The sequence below is a fragment of the Dreissena polymorpha genome, chromosome 16 (genome assembly GCF_020536995.1).
Source record: "Dreissena polymorpha isolate Duluth1 chromosome 16, UMN_Dpol_1.0, whole genome shotgun sequence".
NCBI classification, from domain to species: Eukaryota; Metazoa; Mollusca; class Bivalvia; order Myida; family Dreissenidae; genus Dreissena; species Dreissena polymorpha.
In genome coordinates, this window is record NC_068370.1 from 1800501 (window position 1) to 1825059 (window position 24559).

Sequence of the window (24559 nt, forward strand, 5' to 3'; positions counted from 1 at the left end):
GAGCCGTTCAAGACATCAAGAAACTTTGGAACATTCCATTTTGAAGAACATCCAATACTTGCAAGGAATATTCCATTCTACATTTGAACTCAACCCGAATATAGATTTACTGCACTTGCTGTGAATTCATGTAGAAAATGACATCATCCATAAATAACCAAGACACAGCCAATGTTCCCAATACAGCATGCTACATTAAGTCCATGATGTGACATACACTTAAACATTGTCTTAAGGCTACTGTATTAGATAAACGAGAGCGCCGATGGCGCTGAAAGCATAGTTGCAAGATACAGGGAAGTTGCTGCTGAAGTTAATGTTTAGGTCAAAATATACTAAATAGTTTCCTTATATGTTTCGATGTAAAAGCGACAACTTTGAGCGAAAATAAATACAACATTTTGCACATAGAGACCCCCATAACCATACCTTTTCTTGACGGGCATTCTTATCTGAATCGATTTAAGCAATAAAAAAGATTTGTCATGTTCAAACCAAAAACAAATTCGACTCAAATCAAAATTGACTGTTTTTGCGCCTTTTTCGGCCGTTTTCTAGTGGATTGTAACCTTTTGCAGTGCCATTTTTTACTTTAATCTCCAACTTTATCCTATTTCAGGGATTAAGTAGTGAACACCTATGCTTACCCTATCAATATCTCCAAACGATAAAACCAGAACAAAGTGTATAACATGCCTTCGAGGAAAATATGATGATTTGTTTAGAAAGTACAGCCCTTCATGACTCGATTATTTAGTATATTGTAGCCTTAACGATTGCTGACATCACGAGTCGCCCCCCTTGTTAACAAAATGCTCTATTTTTAGAAACGGGAATTCCAAATAGTGACGAATGTGAATGGTTACAAAATGACATAACTATGAAAATAAATACGTAGAATTACATTATTTCACGCATACCATTATGCAACCATCCGTTTTCTTTTCCGACTTGATACATTTACAGCTTTCCATTTAATATTTTACAGACACAGCACTCGTCCAGAATTCGCGCGAATCCATTAAATCCGATGCCACATTTAAACCGTTAACTCTACTCGTAACGTAAATTTCTGGCTCAAAGTAAATCATTTTTACTTCAATTAACCCATCTCTATTACTTTAAACTCTACTTCATCAAATCCATAGAAAGGCACGTCAGAATCCATGTCATAAATCAGAAAACATTCATCGTACTCCGCCATTTTTTACACATTTTCAAAGAATAAAAGTGCTTTATGCCCCACTTCCTGCTGAGAATATGTTTTAATTTCTATTTATAATTAACCGATGAAATGTTACATATACTTTAACCAGGGCCTTATTAATTCAGTTATGTAAACATTTGACCTCTCACAGAACAGTAAACGAAGGAAATAGAAATTGGGATCCCATATAAATTAGGTGTGAGGTCACTATCAACAAGAACAGAATTGTTTTACGAAGGAAATTTGTTTTAGGTTATAAGAAGATTTTTTGACATAAAACGGTCTTAGAAAAATTCACTAAAAACGGTGTCAGCAATATTCTTGGAAGACAACGTTAGAAAAACGTTTCCCCCCAAAAAATTGTAAGAATTACCATATGCTAAATTAAATAGATATTTCGTCTGATTTTTGATCAGGTAAGGCTTCAAAATGGACAACCGATGTATGTGGATTTTCAAAATGTGGTATATACCATAAGCATAGGTGCAAGCACCTATGCTAAAAAATGCCGTTTGCAAATCAAAGCGTGTTTGGCAGGCTTTTTGTTTTAATATTACAGGCCTTGTAATTCTCATAGGACATGCGCAATAATATTTTTAATGTAATTATTATCACTGAGAAATTCAACAAATTGTCAGTTTAATAACAAAGTAAATGCCCAGTGATAAATGTTTTAGAGAACATTGTATTAAAAATTTTCAATTCTACAAATTTTGCTATACAAGACAATGATTGGTTATACATGTATAAAGGAAAAAATACAAAGAACAATATTAAAAAAAAATAATTAATGGTTAAATAATCAACCTTTACATTCCAAATATTAAAATAAACTATGGATACATGTTACATTTTTAGCTCACACAAAACAAACAGTTATGAAACACAGATCAAAATAAAACATAACATGATGCTTATTTTCTCGAAGTTCACACATACATTGCAAATATAAGGGACGCATTTTTATCATAAGCTCAAACAAAGCTCCATGACAAGCACATATTACTGCTTAAGTTTAAATTTACAAACATTGCCTACTTGCTTTAAAGATATTCTTTTTGATATAAAAAAGAAGCATAACTCTTCAGCACTTAAACAAACTTGGCCTTGGTACTTTTATACACCAAAGTGCTTTTAAACTACAGAAGGTTTAGTACTTCATCCTAAATCTATAACTGGAGTACTTGTAGTAGTACATGCCAAGCTATAAAGTGCATGTAAAAGTTCACAATGCTCTGAGCAGGTTATCATTCATTCCATTTAAAGTGCAATTTAACGGCACAACAGGTGTACTATTAACTCTGTGGTATAAGTACAGATCTACTTTAAGACAAAGAACGTCATAAAGTACAGCTATCAGCATTGATTGTCTCAAGTACACATTGTCACAGTAAAGAACATATAGACTCATAGTTATAAAGTGCATTGGACTGCTTAAATGAATATCAAGTTCACTAAAGGACTAAAATACATTGAACTTTAAATAGGCCAAACATATCAGGTACCAATAATTACATGTAAGCAACTGGTTCAAAGAGCCTGTTCTCTTCTCATGGCATACTAGCATGTTGTGTTTTTTTTATCAAAGTGTGCAAAAAAAAAAGTCTTAAAACATGTTTCTGTTATTCATAAATTTAACAAAAAGACTATTTTGATCATCTTCAAGTATATTTATCCTGTATATATTTGTAATAGAAACATAATTTTACTGTTTAAGAGCAACTGAGTTATCTTTTGAAGAAAAAGGAAAATAAATAATACATTTCTTTAGAGATATATTTATAAATTAATGTGCTCTTTATCCGATAAATGAAAACACTTACTGCTGTTGTAATTGCCAAATTGAATATATGCACGTTGACTCTAAGATATGACAAAAATAAAGATCCTATTGAACGACTTTATACTGTTATCTACATAAATTCATATCAGGGTTATCATTTCCGTAGAAAACACAAAATATGCAATTCACTTTGTTACATGGGAAATAATTGCTTTTAATCTAACAAAAAATGGAATAAGTATGGAAAGAATTTGTTGATAATCTTTGCAGTTAATCAGCACCGAAATTTTACTGTCCTCAGAGTGATCTCTTTCAATGGCAAAAGTTATAGTATGTTTGTTCAATAGAAGTGAGTTTTGAGCAATACTTTCTGTTCCTGTGGTCACTTTTTAAAAACCCATAGCAGCCTTTGTTGACAGATGCTGTTTGACACAAACATTTACAAACTGAACTGAACCCAGCAGAGATGAATACCACCTCCCCCTACACTACATCTCCTTTTATGTACCATTCAAGGAAAGTTGTAATAACATATTATGGAAAGTCAAACAAGAGGCATACATTTTGCAATGTCCTTTTTCTATGTTGAAAAGTATAAAAGTACTTAGTACAACAAGTTTGCATAGCACACTGACATGTAAAGAAGCCCTTGTTGATTCCAGTTTAACACCATCCACTTTATAGCAGGGGGTGCAAAAAGAGCTGCCATTAGTTCCAAGGATTTTCCCTAAAGTACACACCACTACTACAGAAAAACAATACAGCCAACATAGCCAGTAAATATGTTGTTTTACATCCCGATTACAAAAAAGCTAGCATCATTCTATATCTGATCTTGATTACATAAGTGCAAACTCTTAATATTCCAGGTAGAATACTGTGAAACCATTATTATTCGTAGGACACCAATTTTCGATGCTTTTCGTAGGTCTGCTCACACACAAATTTCAAATTCAACAAAACAAAAGTAAATGTAAAAAGTCTGATGCCAGAAATATACTCAAGAAGTTGTGACATCATACTTAGGGAGGGCAACCAGTTTTGACATTTCAGTGTGTCCAATTCCTTGATTATATTGTAATACATTTTGCATCTAACTTAAAAGCTCAATTGGTGTGGAAAATCAATTGTTGCTATTTTTAGGTATATGAACACCTTGCTGAACATGTTTATAGGGATAATACAATGTGTTTTTACAATTAGAATACACATGGAAGTAATTAAATTGCAATATAAGCAAAATAGTCTGTTAATTCTTCACTTAAAATATTTTACTTGACTGTTGATAATGGCATTTTTTTCTGGAGCAAACATAATGGACTGACAGAATCACTTTATTTCTTATTGATTGTCATGAGCTTAACTGGAGTTGTGTCAAACTGTCATCAATAAAACCCCTTCTATAATTACAATAATACACGACAAAATGCATGCCACTCATTGGACTGTTTGTTGCTATTCTGGTACACTGCACCAACAAATTATCCCCGTAATCCCATGTAACACTTGAATTTAGAGACCATGTCATTGCGATATTTAACAGATAATAATTCGACATTGAGGGTAATTGAGGCATTGTTTTAGGGTATGTTACCTGGGCTTAAAGAGACCTTTTCACGTTTTGGTAAATTGACAAAATAAAAAAAAATTGCTTCAGATTTGCAATTGTTCGTTGTAGTTATAATATTTGCAAGGAGAAAGTAATTCTCAACATTAACAATGCTTGAAAATGTCCATTATAGGCATCTTTTGACGATTTAAAAACCTGAAACTTATAGCACGGGTGGCGAAATCAAATGTCCGAGTTGCCCGAGTTGTACATTTGCTTATCTGGGCAACTGATTGTTTTCAATTAAGTTGTCCGTGGACAACAAGTTTTTTAAAAGTCGGGTCCAGGTATACACAAAAATACATTGTATTACAGGCTTTTTCCGCCCTATGCCACGGGTCCGAAATTCGGCCCCATTCCCAATGCAAATCTGGTTGTTTTTTTCCCAATTGAAAAAAAAAATTCCCAATTTAAAAAAAAAAAAAAAAAAAATTTTTTTTTATTTTTTACCCTTAAAATATATAAATATATAAGTTGACCTGATCCGGTGTAGAAAATTGAAAGTATTGCATAATTAAATTATCTGTTGCCTTGAATTTGTTTTAAAAACTGTAAAATATGTTAATGATTATTTAAGACTTTCCTTATTTTCCACAAAATCCGGCGCTTCGCGCGCGATTTTTTTCACCTCAAAAAAGACCAAGCCTTTTCCCCAAATTCAGATTAAAAAACCTGAACTTATCACACATGTTTATAATATTTTGTAAAATTTTAATAATAAGTTATCCAAATAGTCGTTATTTACCAGTTTACGGCTTCTTTGAAATATAAAAAAACACTATTTACATGCGAAAATTTTTCCAATTGAGCCAATTTTGCGATTAATTTTTTTTCAAAACGAGGGTTTTCACGACGCGAAATTCCCAAAATTCCAGTGTGGCGTTTTCCCAAAATGGAGCGGAAAAAGCCTGTATTAAAGCCGTAATTAAGTTTTACAAAACCGGATGTTGACACGCGATAACATAGTCAGTGCTATTTGCGGAGCAATCAAGCTAACATACGGGCACTCTCCTGCGCAGTGATCTCCCTTATTCTATAAGAGACCGGGAGCATGCCGCATTTTCGACATTCGGCCCGATTGTTAGGCAGTGTACAGACTGGTTTCTTTATTTTTACAATCAGATGAAATGAAAAGTATCAAACTAAGATAAAGAAAACACGGTCTACCTAGTTATTTAAGACGACTTTAATGGTAAAAATTGAACATTTAGTGTTTTTTTTAAATCTTCAAAAACGGAGCAGAAACCCGAAGCTTTGAGCAGTCCACCTCCCAAAAAAACTAAGAAAGATTATGATAAAAAAATATGATCTAAGTAAACGCACCAAAACTTTTCAAGAAACTTGGCTCACAGATTTTCAATTGTTACCAGTTGATGATAATCAAATTGCTACCAGTAGCGGTGCACAGCCTCAGTTTTATGAGGTCCACATATTGGACTAGTTTAGTTTGTTAAGATTACGATGTACTTATGTTCAACACATGTTTTAATAACAATAGCTTTGCAAGATTAAACGTTTGAGAAAGTGTTTATATTGTTTATAATATGCTGCTATATTGAATATACCATTGAAATACAACTATAAACAAAACAAGCAAATCATACTCATTTTGATATATTCCACATTATATTAAATTAATCAAAATATGCATGTATAATTTATATAAACACAAACGGACAAGTGTAGTTCAGCAACGGACAATCTAAATTTCCTAAATGGTTGTCCGTGGACAAGTATAGTTTTTTTAGATTTCGCCACCCCTGTATAGTGTTATAAATGCAAAACGATTTAATAATTTGGAGAGTTCTGTTGATATGGTTATATTGAGGACAAGTTTGGTTTTTTTCTGTATTTTTTAATCTTGTTTTTGACTGGAACAATTAAGTTCCAATGTTTACATTTATCAATTTAAAGCATTCAACGACATAACACTTAACTTCGCAAATATATAAATACGATATATATGTTTGTACATTGATGTTTCGGTCCTATGAATCCCAGTCCGGTCCTGCAAGTTATCTAAGACTACCGGACCGGATGTCCTGTGGACTTAAAATACTTTTGGGAATGTCTGAGTAATACTTAAATTATTCATGACCATCCGATTTTCAACTGGTTACTGCACTTCACATATTCTCATATAGGTAAATGATTGGGCAAAATTATTTCTTTACACATCAATGCATAAGAAAGTGAGAGTGTTGACACATTTAAAGAAAAATTAACCAAAGGGACTGGCTTACAAATCGTCAGACAGACTGACTATACGCAAAAAGATTCTTATGATTCCAATCAATACTGACTTGTAGTAAATGTCTAATAATTTCTGACAGAAATTGGCCAAGACGAAAATGCATTGGATACAATAAAAAAACATGTTGCAATTTTATTCTAACTAATTTAACAGGATGCCCGCATCAGTTGGTTTAACAATCAGTCTTATTCGGCCGGGCTGGCTACAGAACTACATATCCACTCTTGCAGGTTCAATTTCCAGCAGTCTACATACGGTAACTTGTATGAGGGTTAGTTTGAACAATAGTTCAACAGCCATTCTCGCCTTACTCTGATTAAAGTAGGGCAGTTGTCATTCAACAGAATAAGTATGAGCACCTAAGATTGGTCAGCCAGCTAACCATGGAAAAGTGTGAGTAGGTTAACCCTTTACATGCTGGGAAATTTGTCGTCTGCTTAAATGTCGTCTGCTGAATTTCTAAACTTAGCATTTTTTTCATTTTTTTTTCAAAGAATACTATCAGAATAGCAAACAATTTGGATCCTGATGAGACGCCACTTTCTGTGGCGTCTCATCTAGATCCAAACTGTTTGCAAAGGCCATCATAATTCGGTTCCAGCACTGAAAGAGGTAACTGACCACTGTGATATATGTATTCCTCAAATATTGTTTAAAACCAAAAGAACTCCATGCAGACAAACAAACAAAATTAAACATACAAACAACATGACAAAAGAACACCTAATATTGCACTTAACATTTTTACTTACTTTTGCAGATTTTCCCAAGAATTTCTTTGCAAATTCATCTGATTCCAAAGCTGTCAAATTTGCAAGGATCTGTCCCTATAAAAGAAACCATTATGACACTTTATGATGGACAGTTTACATACACAGATGAAGAATTCGAATCAATACATTTAAAAAATGCATAAGTGCTGCAATCATTTGATTTAATTGAGCCTCTTTCTGGGAAAACTGAGTGAAATGCAGGTGCAGAAAGTGTCGTCCCAAATAAGCCTGTGCAGTTGGCACACTCGGGCTAATCAGGGATGACACCTTCTACCTAAACTTGATGTTTGTTTAAAAGAGACTTCAATATAAGTGTCAAGTGTTGTCTCTGATTAACCTGTGCAGACATTAAGCTCAATTTTCTCAGAATGCGCTAAATAAATACTGGTTACTTCAACAAGAGTAGAAATTTCCCAAAAGCAAGTTCTGCAGCCAAATAGATTGACATACGGAATATCACGCTAGTCAATTGTTCCAAGAGTTTGTATCACTCGAGTGGCTTGTGGGATGACGTATCCGCCTCGAGTGTGATGCGAAATAGCACAAGCCACGAGAGTGATACAAACTCTTGGAACAATTGACTAGCGTAATATTCCTTTTATTATATACAACAACTAACCAAAACAGTTAACAAATGTATTTTTTACTTTAACAAAACTGACAAAACAATGACTAAAACGGTACGCCATAGTTTATTTAAGACGCGTATGAAAACAGTTATGTAAATTAACGTGTAAACATTCAAACCGGGAAAACACAGGTTTCCGACAAGCTTACCTTAATGCCATCGTTAATCCAATTTTTATAACAATTAAGTTTATAACAACTTTAATCCGATGTTTATAACAAAAATGTTTAAACGATATGCACTTCCACTTATATCTTCCATGTCTTTATCGAAACTTAGTTTAAACCACACTATTTTATTGTATTCCTATCGAAATATACATTTAGGCATGATAAACACACACTCCAAAATACGTTTTTTAACACATTGTTTACTGTTAAAAAACACCACGTCCGACATGTCCTTACAGAGTTTAGATAAAACTATTGTGTTGTGTCACAGAAATGACGTCACACGATGTACTACGTAATATATTTCGTAACATAAAATATTTCTATTTTTGGTGCGTGTAATGTGAGGTCATTAAATGGGTCGAGGTAGTCCGGCTAGTATGGTAATACGGAATTGGAAACAGCGAGTAGCGTAATACGGGATTTTTTATTTCAACGATTGATACCACCTGTATTTTGTTAAAAGCATTAAACATGTATATAATAAAAACCAGTATCAGGAAAGGCCAGAATCAGTGAAAAACAATACATGATGGTCATCCAAGAACAAAAACAAAATCCCTTTAACCCTTCACCACTCAGATAAGCACTTTCACCAGTGTGTAGACCTTTCTAACTAGTTGAAAGTTTGAAAGGGTTCAATTCAAACCCTTAGATACTGAATTACTGGTGAGCAGCACACAGGGTAAAACCCGAAGAGCCTGTGAGTTACTCAAAGGCTGTTCTGGTTTTATGCTGTTTACATATAGCCATTTGACCTTGTTTCTGGGCAGGAGAGGGTTAACACTTTGCATGCTGGGAAATTTGTCGTCTGCTAAATTGTCGTCTGCTGTAGTTCTAAAATTAGCATTTTCTTCGATTTTTTTCAAAGAATACTATCAGAATAGCAAACAGTTTGGATCCTGATGAGACGCCACATCTGTGGCGTCTCATCTGGATCCAAACTGTTTGCAAAGGCCTTTAAAATTCGGTTCCCGCACTGAAATGGTTAAAGCAAAGTTCAACACATGTAAAGCCAAGTCCAAGAGTTGTGACACTTACTGCGAATGCTTCATGGTACTCAAAGACATCAATGTCTGCCAGACTGAGTCCGGCCTTGTCCAGCACCTTGGGGGTAGCATAGGCTGGTCTACAAGTGAAACAACAAGTGTTACGCAGCAAACTGATACTTTAATACGTGAGAACAAGCTCAATATAAGCAGCGCTCTTGGAAAACGGGGCTTAATCGATGTGCAACAGAGTTGTCCCAGATTAGCCTGTTCTGTATGCACAGGCTAATCAAGGACGCCACTTACCACGTTTATGGAATTGTTTGTGTAAAATAAGTCTCTTCAAAACGTAAATCCAGTCTAGGGAGAGAGTGTTGTCCCTTATTAAGGGATAATATGGGACCACACTTTATAAACATGCATTAAGATCCATTTTCCTAGTGAAAGTCTCATACATTAAGATCTGATGGTTTAACTACCTTATATCATTTTTCATTAAAATGTTCAAATCAGTTTCATGCTAAGAACTCTAAATTTCTATACATGTGGGTGCAGGGTATATTCATTAATGTTTATTTACATAATTGTTCATATATAATTTTTATTTACAAATATTTTTAAGTTTTGTCATTTAAACTAAAATTGAGGTTTAACAGTTTATCTCTGTATAGATCACTATTTATGTTAAATATATAAACAATAAGAGTACAAATTTTTGACAAAACTACAATAGAAGTCTAATATTTCCAAAGGAGCTTGGGGCAGAACAAAGCCTTGGATTTGTGTTTGTTTATTTGGATGTTTTGCCCTTTTAACAGTATTTTAATCATATAATTACAGTCATTTAACCAACTCACACTTTTCCTGGGAAGACTTGATCATCATTTCTAAGTGCACACACTTATAACAGTTACCGACAACACCTACTCAAATCAGAAGTAGGGTAAGAATAGTAAGAATTTCATGACTATCTCCATATAAGTTATGTGACCGGACTAGGGATCAAACAAACTTTATTAAGATTTGTAGAATAGCACTGTACCAACTGAGCTAACAGGTGTGGTATGCCTTAAATTTGTGGTTTGGTTATTTCCTCTGATGATAAACAAGTAAATAAACATAGCTTCATAAAGGTCATAACTGGTATCAGCAGTGAAACATTTAAACATTTAACCCAGAAAGCATAATAAAATACAGTTATTGAGAGCATTAAAAACAAGAGATGTGTTTGTCAGAAACACAATGCCCCCTATAGCACCGCTTTGAAATAAAATTTCAATATATCATTTGGAAAGTTTAGAAATTATCTCTATTTAAAAGCTTATTACTTCCCTTGGATTGTATTTTTTAACTTTTGACTTTGAAGGATGACCTTGACCTTTCACCACTCCAAATGTGCAGCTTCATGAGATACACATGCATGCCAAATATTAAGTTGCTATCTTCAATATCAAAAGGTTATGACCAAATTTTAACAAAGGGTAAAGTTTTAGGAAAGAAAAATACAATGATATTTGACCTTGAAGGGTGACCTTGACCTTGACAACTTTTCACCACTCAAAATGTGCAGCTTCATGAGATACACATGCATGCCAAATATGAAGTTGCTATCTTCAATATTGCAAAAGTTATCAAACTTTAACCAAGGTTGAAGTTTTGGGACAGAATGACAGACAGGCCAAAAACAATATACCCCTCTTCTTCAAAGAAGGGGGCATAAAAAGGAATATTTGTCTTCAGAAATGAGTCTGGAAATGATATTAACTTAAGCTGTCACAGATTGAAGGGAGCTGGGCCCAGTATAATGAACATTCTGAATTTTTTAGCTAAACTCAAAAGATAGATATGAGTTTCCACTCAGTTGAGTATTGAGAATGTTGGTCAGCACACAATCTCAATTCTCAGCTATAAGTATATGCACATATTCCTACTCAAACTCAGAGTTGATTACGCCTTGAAACTCAATGAAATTATGAGAAAACCAAATTGAACTTGTTCATTTATCACATTAAAAACAAGAGTGCCAAACTGTCACAAGATGCGCCCGTTTTAAGGCTTTTGGCAACTTGATAACTTTACCATGACCCATATTTGAACTTGACCTACATATCATCTAGACACAACTTCTGGCACAAATTGGTGAAGATCTGATGAAAACTACTACAATTAGAGAGCGGACACCATGCTAAATGCTTGAAATGCACTCAGTGACCTCGTGACCTAGTTTTTAACCTGGCATGACCCATATTTGAACTTGACCTACATGTAGATATTGTCTAGACACAACTTCTGACCAAATTTGGTGAAGAGCGGATGAAAACTACTTCAATTAGAGAGCGGACACCATGCTAAATGCTTAAAATGGTTTAGGTGACCCTGTGACCTAGTTTTTGACCCGGCATGACCCATATTCGAACTTGACCTAAATATTGTCTAGATACAACTTCTGACCAAGTATGGCCATTATCCCATGAAAACTACTTCTATTAGAGAGCGGTCACCATGCTAAATGCTTGAATGCACTTAGTGACCCCGTGACCTAGTTTTTGACCCGGCATGACCCTTATTCGAACTTGACCAAGATATTGTCCAGATACAACTTCTGACCAAGTTTGGTGAAGATCGGATGAAAACTACTTCAATTAGAGAGCGGACACCATGCTAAATGCTTGAAATGCACTAAGTTACCCTGTGACCTAGTTTTTGACCCGGCATGACCCATATTCGAACTTGACCTAAATATTGTCTAGATACAACTTCTGACCAAGTTTGGTGAAGATCGGATAATATCTATTCGAATTAGAGAGCGGAAACTGCTGTGGACGCTGCCCGCCCAAACGCATAAAAAGTTGTCCCAGTCCGCGCACATTTTCAAATTAATCTTTTTTTAAAGGAAGTCTCATCTTAGTGATATTCCATCTAGGTTGGAAAGTGTCAACCCTGATGATCCTGTGCAGACTGCACAGGCTAATCTAGGATGTCATTACGCAATTCCCATTTTCCTACCCCAGCAGCAGTTGATCCTTGGGGTCCTGTGAGACGTAGACAAAGTCTCGGAGGTAGGCCTTGGGTTTGAGGCCCAGAGAGAGGGCCTTCTCTTCTGACATCAGCAGACAGGCAGAGGCACCATCAGTCTGGAGAGAAAACAAAACACTCAATAAGCTTGGGCCACAAAACACTAAATCAGCTGGGGCCACAAAACACTATATCAGCGTGGGTAAAAAAACACTAAATCAGCTCGGGTCACAAAACACTCAATCAGCTTGGGTCACAATCATGACCTATCTTAACCCTTAACCACTCAGAAACAAATTGTGACACTATTGAAATCCCTTTGAAAATAAAAATAAATTTAAGACCTTTTGTACAAGATTCAAGTTTTAAAGGCTTTATTTACAACCCTAACGTACTGATGAGCAGCAAAAAGCATAAAACCTGAACAGCCTGCAAGTTAAATAAAAATATAAAATAAAATGCAAAAATAAATTGTTAATAAATGTTAATGTAAAATGTGATTGAAATTTTTTTAGACAACAAACCTTTGTAATTGTTTGTAATTTACATGAACATTTCACTGACCAAAGACTGGTACATTTTATGATTTTAATATATACAAAATCTACTGTCTTGCCTTAATGTATTCAGCCCTATTATTTTAATGTGGATATACCATAACCTATAAGCTTTATATGGTTCTGAAAATTGAAAACAAAAAATAGCAAGCAAGGTGTCACATTAAAACCCTCGAGTTGAATTCTAATGGACTTTTTAAATTAAAAAAAAACACCACATTAAGTTTTATTTTTTTCTCATTTCGTTTGATTTCAAATCTAAAGGTATCACAGGTTTGGGGATGTGTTCCCTGCAATTAAAATGATTCATTAGTAGTGAGAAACATGTTAAAGGTTTTACAGCTATCACATAGCCAACTATAATTATGATGAAATGGCAATTTTGATAGCATGCATTACATTTGATGCAGATGGTAAAATTACCAGTACATGTACTTAAAAGGGTAGGAAAAAGGTTGCAGGTTCAAGTGCTTAAACCTCAAAGCACATCAGCTTTAACATAAAATGATGTTTAGGTGTGTGATAAACATTCATGAATGCTGCATTTCGTATAATATATGCTTAAACCCCCAATAACCTAATATTTTACATTAACAGATATTGTTGTGCAACATATAAGAACACAAAATGCTGGCTAAATATTAAATTTGGAAATGCTGACAAGAGTGCATTTATTCTCAAATGCCTGAACTACATCACCGCCATGTAGGGTAAAACACAACATCTGGGCTAATAAAAGAGCAGTAAACTTACTAGGAATGAAGCATTGGCGGCTGTGATAGTTCCGAAAGGCTTGATGAAGGCTGGCTTCAGTTTGCTCATCTGTTCAAGAGAGGAAGGCCGGACTCCATTGTCCTTTGTTATGTACTCAGCCACCTCTGCAATGTAACACACACAGTCAGTGCTGCCCACAATCTTTTATGCCACATGGAATGTTTACATATGAGTTGTGTTCTGAAAAACTGGGCATGATGCATGTGCGTAAAGTGTTGTCCCAGATTAGCCTGTGCAGTCTGCACAGGCTAATCAAGGACAACACTTTCCACTTTTATGACATTTTTCGTCTCTTTTTAGCAAAAATCTAATTTAGGTGGAAAGTGTCGTCCCTGATTACCCTATGCGGACTGCACAGGCTAATCTGGGACGACACTTTATGCACATGCATTATGCCCAGTTTTCTCAGAATGCGACTCACATATTAGCCGCTCTCTGGGGTAAATGGACTTAGTGCACATGCTAAACTCTTTCAGTGCGGGAACCAAATTTTGAAGGCCTTTTCAAACAGTTTGGATCCAGATGAGACGCCACAGAACATGGCGTCTCATCTGGATCCAAACTGTTTGCTATTCTGATAGTATTTTTTGAAAAAAAATCGAAGAAATGTTAATTGTAGAAATTCAGCAGACGACATTTTAGTAGACGATAAATTTCCCAGCATGCAAAGGGTTAAGGAGTCTTCCAAGAAAAAAGCCTTTGCAGACTTATTGCGGAGGACACTTTCCGCTTATATGGTATTTTTTGTTTAATGGAACTTGTGGACTGGAAGGCCAATCAGGGGTGACACCTTCAAACATGCATTAAGCCCCCTTTCCCTAGAGAAGGTTCATATGAATGGCTTAAGAAACACCTACTTACTTGATTATTTAATTATCAAAAGCAGACCATTCTATTATAAAATTGCTTAGTTGTATAGAGTTTTTCATTTATGATTCTAAAACAGCCACTAAGTAGAAGAAGAACAGTTCAACTAGAAAATGAAATATTTAAGATAAAAATTCTTCTATTTATCACAATTCTCCAGCTAGAAAAGTATATAAGTATCTGTACAGAAATAAGCAAATAAGAGACGACCCATGGATTTGGCATGGGACTGATAAAAATGTTATAACATTTCGTTGTGTGATAGACAGTTTGGGCTCTATCTTCAATACACTACAAAAAAAAACGCATATTTTTCTAGAAACTGAGGTCCTACTTGGCACTTTGTATGGCAGCACGTCTGTGAGCAGTCCAGCCTGGATTGCATCGGCTGCGAACTTGTGGGACCGCATGGCAAACTCATCCTGAAAACACCCATAAAATTGGTTCCTCTAAAAGTCTATTTAACTTATTTTAATAATATATACTCAACAGCCAAATGTCTACATAGCAAGTCATACAACATCAGTTTCTTCAAATTTGATGTTTGTATAAAAGGTAAAATGTTGGGTTTATGGTTTGATATTCAAGTACATGACTTCAATCTACATAAGTCAGAGAAGTAAACAAGCACATTAGGTGTCATTTCCCTCACAGGAACCAATGTATGGAGAAACCTATAGTCAACAGTGTTTCAGTCCTAGAATGGTATTTTGTTAACCAATTCCTGGATAAGCTGGTTTACCAGAAATGAGTATTGAGAGGTGCCATGCTTGAATCAGAGATTGAGGGATAACTTCAGCAGATATAATTCTGTACCTAATCCCCACACAAGTTATATGACTGGGTATGAAATCAACAGTAAGATTTGCAGTCCAGCCGTCAACAAACAGAGCTAGAAATCCTGCCAAAGTTGAGTAGTTTGCACTAGTGTTTATAATATATACCTCTGCTATACAGGGCACTGCCAATATAGTAAGTGCAGCATGTCCTTAACATCTGAACAACAGAATGTGGAAATGACAAATCTACAGCTTTCATGAACTAAGTAGAGATTGTTGTATCTTCTACCACACAATATGGAAATTTGTGTACTTATATGTTTATCTTTTCTCAGTTAAATCTTTTTTCAGTAAGTTTTGTGTTATAAATTCAGCCTTGTCCCCATGTTCTAATGCTCTTGCAGACACATGCAGTACACTACCTGTGCCAGGCGGGTAATTCCAAAGGCTGTGCACAGTCTATCAGCAGAGTGACCCATTGTCTCACTGGTGGAGAACTCAGCAACAGCAGGCAACTGCAATCAGATATAATGATATTATGGGAAAACTTGGGTTAATGCATGTGCTTAAAGGGTCATCTCATATTGGCCTGTGCAGTCTTCACAGCTTATCAGGGACAAGACTTTCTGCTTTCAGGACCTTTTTATTTAAAGGAAGTCTCATCTTATCCTAAATCTAGTTGAGGTGGAAAGTATTGTCTTTGATTAGCCTGTGCAGATTGAACAGACTTATCTGATACAACACTTAACGCATTAGACCAGTTTTTCTAGAACAGGGTTCTAATTGGTGTGTTTGCTTGTCAGGATTTTTTGTTGTTTTTATACATGATTGCGCAATTTATAAACACACCGCAGTAATTCGTATAACCATAGTGTGAAATGAGCTCTGTAGTGTTAATTGCCCCCCCTCAAGACAGTTGTCAATTCTTGAATTGAACAATCATGCATTTATATATATTAATTATTAAAAAAAAATGGTTGCATAATCCATTATTGGTTATATGTAAACCCTAGTAAAAAGAAAATGCAGGGCTATACATTTCTGTCTAATGGTTAATACCATATATTGCATATTAATTAGTCATTTTATACAGTCATTTCATATAGATGTGTTTTTTGGGAAAGGAGGGGGGCAGTAAGCCAGGAATTTTGTGGTTCGTTAATAAATTAACAAGTGTCATTAATAAACAAGAGTACCGCATAGCGGTTGCCAACACTCGGCTGTGGGTGCAGTTTTGAATAAATGAAAGCATGTCAGAAGTTTTATATTAGAGGTCACAGTGACCTTGACCTTTGACCTAGTGACCCAATTAATGGGTGTGGCGTGTAGAAAATATCAAGGTGCAGCTACATATGAAGTTTCAAAGTTGTAGGTGGAAGCAGTTTGATTTTAGAGCCAATGTTAAGGTTTAGCACGACACAGACGGCGGACGAGCTGGCTATGACAATACCTCGAGTTTTCTTGGAAAACAGCCGAGCTAAAAATTAATAATCCATGACAAATTCGCAACACTATGTCCCACAGTAAGACAACAGCAAGGAGCCAGTACACAGGTGCAGTGGAGTGCTAAACATCTTATTTTGCAGGGGTATGGTTCACATAATAAAGGATTAATCTAAGCCTCTCATACTCCCCCACCCTACGACTCACCTCAGGGGTCCAGACAGCCGGGGACATGGCCTTCCACAGTAGCTGCAGTTTCTTGCCCGTGGTCTTGGCCTTGCTGGAGTCAAGCATGATCTTCCTCATCTTTCGACTGTGCCGTATTGGGACGTCTGACATGAACTCCACCCCGCCTGCCACAACTGCCTCGCACTGACCCGCCGCTATCAGGCCAATAGCTGGAAACAGGGGTAAAATATGGCTAAAAAATGTGTAGATAGTCAGAGTTTTACTTGCCCAAAATTACAGCCTCTTACAGGCTGTTTCCCAATGGCAAAAAGTAACATTTTTTTTCAAAAATTCCCCAAAAAGATGCCAAACGTTTTCGAAGAAACTCAATAATTGGTATATTGAGTTTATAATACAGCATGATAATTCTATAGCACTTTATCATATAAACTTACAAATGCAATTTAACATGCACAATACTGTTATTTATCATCAGATTTATGTTTCAATTTCCCAAATTCCATGGTTTATTGAGCTGTTATTTTTCCCAATCCAAAAGCCACAGGCTGTAAAAATATAAAGCAAAAAAATTGACTGATTATGAGGTATCAAGAAGGCTCCACTGGATGTTGAAGGTAAAACAATACATGTGTGCCACGCCTTGGGAAAACATGGCTTTATGCATGTCCGTAGTATCACTATTTATTTGACTGCACACGCTCATCAGGGACATCACTAATATCCCAGAACAAGGCTCTAATTGTGTCTTGTTCTGAGAAAATTGGGCTTAATGCATGTGCTTTTAGTGCCATCCCAGAATAGCCTGTGCAGTGAGCACAGGCTAATCAGGGATGACACTTTCTGCTTAAACTAGATTTTTCGGTAAAAAGGGACTTCCTTTAAACGAAACATGCCATTAAAGCGGAAAGTGTCATCCCTGATTAGCCTGTGCGGACTGCACAGGCTAATCTGGGACGACACTTTACGCACATGCATTAAGCCCAGTTTTATCAGAACAACACAATTGATATCATTGTGACGACACTAGTTTAACATTAGAGTGTTACCTGTAGTGATGGCCTGGTTAGAAGAGATACACGCCTGTGTGACTGTATGGGCAGGAGTTGTATCCTTGAAACCAGCACTCAGCATGGCCTGAAATACATACACAATCCATGGTTACACACCATTAAATATGGTATGGAATACATGCACCATCCACGGTTAAAGATCACTAGATATGGTACGGAATACATGCAACATTAATGGTTAATAACAACTCAATATGATATGGAATACATGCAGCATCCATGGTTAAACACCACATAATATGGTTTGGAATACATGCACAGTCCATGGTAACATAATACTAAATATTGTATGGAATACATGCACCATCCATGGTTACACACCATTAAATATGGTATGAAATACATGCACAATCCATGGTAACACACCGCTTACTTTGGTATGGAATACATGCACCATCCATAGTTACACACAACTAAATATGGTATGGAATACGTGGACCATCAATGGTTTCACACCACTATTACCGTAAAAACCCAGTCATAAGTCGAGATTTTTTACCTCCAATATTTGATTAAAAATACACTAACAGCATCGACTTATGAGGTCGACCACGAAAAAATTTAATGAAATTCGACGAAGATTGATCCCCGCGGCAATTGTTGCTGTTGTATAAAAAAACTCGTTGATTTACGACACATGAAATGTCTTCATTTAACTGATACTTACCAATTAATATAACCACAGTTTGCAACATTTCCATTGTTTTTATTTTCATAATTTAATCCAAAGTTTTCATGTTAGCAGGTGTTTTTTATAACTGAACGCGTAAACAAAAGATCAGGTCATTTTTAAAGTCGAGCGATTATTGGCAACCTGTGTGAATTGACAGTTTGACGTCATCAAAGGAAAGCCGCTTCCTGTCAAGAAGCCATAAAGCATCACCCTTCTCGCCGATAAAATAAGATCCCTTTAATTTGTGAAGCGACATGTTTAACCAATCGCGAGTTTGTTATTCACTGGTAATCGTCCAATTATGTTTGAGCACGTGCATAGCTCAGCCTTTTAAACTGTTATGTAGAACAAAGGTGGAGTTAGCGGTCGATTGGTTATGTCAATCATTGTAATAAAAACGTGTTTTACCAAGGAAGTAATCAATTGTTTTGATAGATAAAAAGTGCAAAGATTTGATTACAGTGATCACAGTGTGTCATCGGATTATAAGTTTGTGGATTAATACTAGCGTGGACAATTTAGTGCAAACTTTATAATAATTTATTAATTTGACTAACACATTTGATTTGTGAAAATGCCTGGAAATCGCAAACGCCATGCAAATGACAATGCGTTTAAAATACGTGTCATAGAATTTGCAGAGCAATCAAATAATAATACTGATGCTGAATGCAAGTTTTGTGTTTCGTATGTCGTTGTTGTGTAAATTACGATGTACATGTATATACGTCTTGGTTTCCTATGTTGTTGATTTTGTTTTTATGTGGTTCATAATGATTTTTTTTTTTTATCTATTATTTTTGATTTCCTAAATACATATCGTATTGATTATATTACACAAAGTACATAATACACGTGTCTGCTATGTCTACTACGCACAGGGCTATAATGACGTCATGGTCTATGTATAAAATAAAAACTTCCCGTACATTTAAAATGGCGTCTGTTTATGAAATTCGTGGACGGACAATTTCTGACTCGACTTATCCGATTTTCATATCATTTTTTACCCCCCGACTTATGAGCGGGTAGAAATATGACTGGGTTTTTACGGTATATGGTATGAAATACATTCACCATCCATAGTTACACACCACTTAATATGGTACTAAAAACATGCACCATGAATTGTTACAAATCACTACATATGGTATGATGAGTTAGCATTAATATGTATTTATTAATTTTCTAATACTACCAGTATTGTAATTAGAAACAAGGGCTGTTTGTAAAACATGCATGCCCCCCATATGGGCTGTCAGTTGTAGTGGCAGCCATTGTGTGAATAAGTTTGTTGTCACTGTGACCTTGACCTTTGACCTAGTGATCTGAAAATCAATAGGGGTTATCTGCCAGTCATGATCAATGTACCTATGAAGTTTCATGATCCTAGGCCTAATTATGCTTGAGTTATCATCAGGAAACCATTTTACTGTTTCAAGTCACTGTGACCTTGACCTTTGACCTATTGACCTGAAAATTAATAGGGGTTATCTGCCACTCATGATCAATGTACCTATGAAGTTTCATGATCCTAGGCGTAAGCATTCTTGAGTTATCATCCAGAAACCATTTTACTATTTCGAGTCACTGTGACCTTGACCTTTGACCTAGTGACCTGAAAATCATTAGGGGTTATCTGCATGTCATGATCAATGTTCCTATGAAGTTTCATGATCCTAGGCGTAAGCATTCTTGAGTTATCATCCAAAAACCATTTTACTGTTTCAAGTCACTGTGACCTTGACCTTTGGCCTAGTGACCTGAACATCAATAGGGGTCAGCTGCCAGTCATGATCAATGTTCCTATGAAGTTTCATGATCCTAGGCGTAAGCATTCTTGAGTTATCATCTGGAAATTATTTTACTGTTTTGAGTCACTGTGACCTTGACCTTTGACCTAGTGACCTGGAAATCAATAGTGATCATCTGCCAGTCATGATCAATGTACCTATGAAGTTTCATGATCTTAGGCCTAAGCGTTCTTGAGTTATCATCCGGAAACCATCTGGTGGACAGACCGATGGACCGACCAACCGACATGTGCAAAACAATATTCCCCCTCTTCTTCGAAGGGGGCATAATTTAATCTGCAGTTATAATAAGCACTGATTGGATAGCAAAACAAGGAAGTGAAACAACATAAATTATAACTGCGTACCAATGCAACCTTTTATGACAGAACAATCTAAACACCAGTTCTTATTAGAACTGATAAACAATTTCATGCCATTTATTTAAATGACTTAAGTTTTATATTGAAAAACATACCTCTCTGGCAATGTTACTTGTCTTCACTTCTTGAATCACAGTTCCATACACAACATAGTCAATGACATCTGTAACAAGAGACGTTTGTAAAAACATGCATGCACCACTTTTCTGGACAGTTGTCCATGTGACCTTAACCTTAGATCTCTTGATTTGAAAATCCTTAGAGGTTATCCTTTGTCAAGACTAAGCAGCATGCAAATTAACATGGTGCTATTAAGTCTCAAGATTATGTGTGGAACCAATATCATGATAAATTTCCCTGTGACCTTGCCCTTTGACCCGATGACCTCAATCTACATAGGCGTCTTACTTTCCACCCAAACACAAAAAAAGTAAACACTATACAAATATGTATGAACATATTTCCTGATACAAGCCCTTGTGACCTTGAACTTGTCACTGTTGACCTTAAAATCAATAAGCGTCGTTCTTTCCACCCAAGTAACCAGCATGCAACCTTTTTATAAATTTGCATGATGGTTGGTAGAACTTTATCAAACAGAAGTTTTAAAAATAAATTTCCTGTTACAAGAAACTGTGACTTTAACCTTTGACCTGTTGACCTATAGACGTCTGTCCTTTCTCAAAAGGAAAAACTTTACCAATGCTAATCTTAGGGCAAAGCATCGTGAACATGTATTCTGACAACCCCCTGTGATCTAGACCTTTTACCTTTTGACCACAACATTGTTTGACATCTTACTTTCCTCCCAAGTAACCATCATCCTAATTTGCATGTTTGAAGATCAAAGAATTTTCTAGATGTCACATGGAAACAAAAGGTATAGAAATTGACCAGCCTATTGACTGACCAACCAACGTGCAAAGCAATATAGCCAGGCTTCTTTTGGAGGGGTGCACAATTAGATTAATCAAACATGTAGTGGTTCAATATCACATTATTTGGTCATTAAACAGAACTGTCAACAATTCATCGTTATTAGAAGAAAACTTTAAAACTGGAAAGTGAAAATGCATAGTATTTAGCATTTAACAATTAAAGCAAAATTCCTTCATCTTTTGAATAGCCAGGATTAATAGGTATTTGCAACCCTTTTTTAATAATGATGTAACTATTAGCTACCCACCTTTATCAACACCTGTCCTTTTGAGAAGACCTCTACAACATATGCACACAAAAAATTAATATATTTCATTCAAAAGATAAGAGATGTGTTTGTCAGAAACACAATGCCCCCTATTGCACCGCTTTGAAGCCATAAATTTGACCTTTGACCTTGAAGGATGACCTTGACCTTTAACAACTCAAAATGTGCAGCCCCATGAGATACACATGCATGCCAAATATCAAGTTGCTATCTTCAATATTCAAAACGTTATGACCAAACTTTAATGAAGGTTAAAGTTTTAGGAAAGAAAAAGACAATGATATTTGACATTTGACGTTGAAAGAAGACCTTGACCTTGACTTTTCACCACTCAAAATGTGCAGCTCCGAGAGATACACATGCATGCCAAATATGAAGTTGCTATCTTCAATATTGCAAAAATTATCAAACTTTAACCAAGGTTAAAGTTTTGGGACACACACAATGAATGAATGACAGACAGACAGGCCAAAAACAATATACCCCCGATCTTTCAATCCGGGGGCGTAAAAAAGCATAACACTAAAAATTTAACAATATTGTGCACTGCTTAAAATAAAATTGATGCAGTTATGAACTGATATTTCAGGCACTACATAGACATTTTCCCACGCATTAATACAACCAAACAATATAGAATAATCATAGTGGGAAATGGGTCTTAAGACATATGCGACCATGGTAGCTCCAGACCAGCCCGAGCAGTCCTGCAGTCTGTTGAGGAGGAGCTAGACTGTCAGCTACAACTTCATGCAGAGTTTGCTATTCTAATAAGCAGACAGGGTAGCTGCTGACCAGACTGCATAGGCTGGTCTAGATCTACACTGGACACATGTGACTTAAGACCTATTATGGCAGGAAGTGGCTCATAAAGAATATAGAACAGGTCAACTTCATAGCATTTTTGTATAATCAAGAAACTAGGAGACATCGCTTAAAACATAAAATCTTAAATTTACTTACTATGATGAAAGTATCATTCAAGGAGATGAAAAACAAAGCATACTTTAAACAAATTTTCTTTTCTGCTTTCTAGCTAAATTTATGTAATAAACTACTAAGTATTCAAAATAGTATTTGAAAAATCTGACCATGGTGTGGTGAAATTGATTTGTCCTTTTATCTGGCATGCCAAGGAATGAACAAGTTAACAATTTTTCAAATTAACTACATGTTTGCTTAAAATTCAAGTTCCAAAATCATTTCCTAAAACAGACAAAGAGATCAATATGCAATATTACCACCTATTATAATAATTGCAATATTATTATTATTATTATTGCAATATCAATATGCAATATTACCACCTATTATAATTATTGTCTAGTACATTACATTTCCCATCAGCCTACATGAAGTACAGGTACAATAAATATGAGAATGCCAATGTCCATTCACTTACGACAGAGTCTTGGTTGCCAGATTGTGAGGCATGAGGTCCTTATAGTCTGTGCCCGACATAAGGAAGGGAGTACGGACCCCTTCCACCAACACCACATTGCGCACATTGGGCTTGGCTAGGGTCTTCTTGGCTGCAATTTACATTAGTGTTTATAAGTGGTGCATTCTGGGAAAATGGGGCTAAACGCATGTGCGTGATGTTTCATTCTAAATTAACCAGCGCAGTAAACACAGGCTAACTTAAAACAACAATTTTACACTTTACGCCTAAACTAAATTTGGGTTAAGAAGAGAATTTCTTTAAACAAAATTCAATAAGAGAAGACAGTGTAGTCCATGATTAGCCTGTGCAAATTGCACAATGAACCAATCAACAGGTTCTAAATGTCGGACCATTAAGTTATTCTTTATGCCCCACTTTTTCAATTTCATTTAAGGATAACCGACTAAAGGCTCTCTTTTAATCAGTCAAAAACAAAATTTAAAATGTATGTAACAGCAAACTATTTCAAATAATACGATTATGTGACAATCATGTTTTATAAATTATGTAATTTGTCTAAACAATGCATGTTTTATTGCTATTTGAAAACAGTGAGCACAAGCTTAACTTATTAACAGACTTAATAATAGTTGTGTGTACAGTGTAATCCAAGATTATCTTGTGTAGTTGCACAAGATAATCAGGGACAACACTTTCTGCTATTTTTTATTTTAAAGGGACTTTTTCAAAGATTTTGGCATGTATTGAAGTTTGTCATTAATTGCTTTATATTGATAAATGTAAACATTGGATCTGAAAAGCGCCAGTAAAAAATAAGAATAAAATTAAAGAAAGAAACAAGATGTGTTTGAGAAACCCTATGCCCCCAGCATGCCAAATATGAAGTTGCTATGTAGTGTATATTAAATGAGCGATTTTGACCCATATATTTGACCTTTTACCTTGAAGGATGACCTTGACCTTGAAGGATGACCTTGACCTTTCACCACTC

The 24559-nt window shown here is 35.6% G+C and overlaps 1 protein-coding gene across 1 annotated transcript in view; it reads right to left on the reverse strand.

Moving 5' to 3' along the window:
* LOC127862734 (trifunctional enzyme subunit beta, mitochondrial-like) overlaps positions 1-24559 on the reverse strand; it is a 37547-nt gene that overhangs the window by 5207 nt on the left and 7781 nt on the right. The window contains exons 3-13 of the mRNA XM_052401993.1: positions 23566-23695; positions 22143-22174; positions 21052-21119; positions 18084-18171; positions 17056-17246; positions 15828-15920; positions 14961-15048; positions 13739-13863; positions 12420-12547; positions 9466-9553; positions 7606-7680 (exon numbers count right to left, since the gene is read on the reverse strand). Coding sequence (XP_052257953.1) covers positions 7606-7680; positions 9466-9553; positions 12420-12547; positions 13739-13863; positions 14961-15048; positions 15828-15920; positions 17056-17246; positions 18084-18171; positions 21052-21119; positions 22143-22174; positions 23566-23695 — 1106 coding nt within the window. The remainder of the gene's footprint in view (positions 1-7605; positions 7681-9465; positions 9554-12419; positions 12548-13738; positions 13864-14960; positions 15049-15827; positions 15921-17055; positions 17247-18083; positions 18172-21051; positions 21120-22142; positions 22175-23565; positions 23696-24559) is intronic.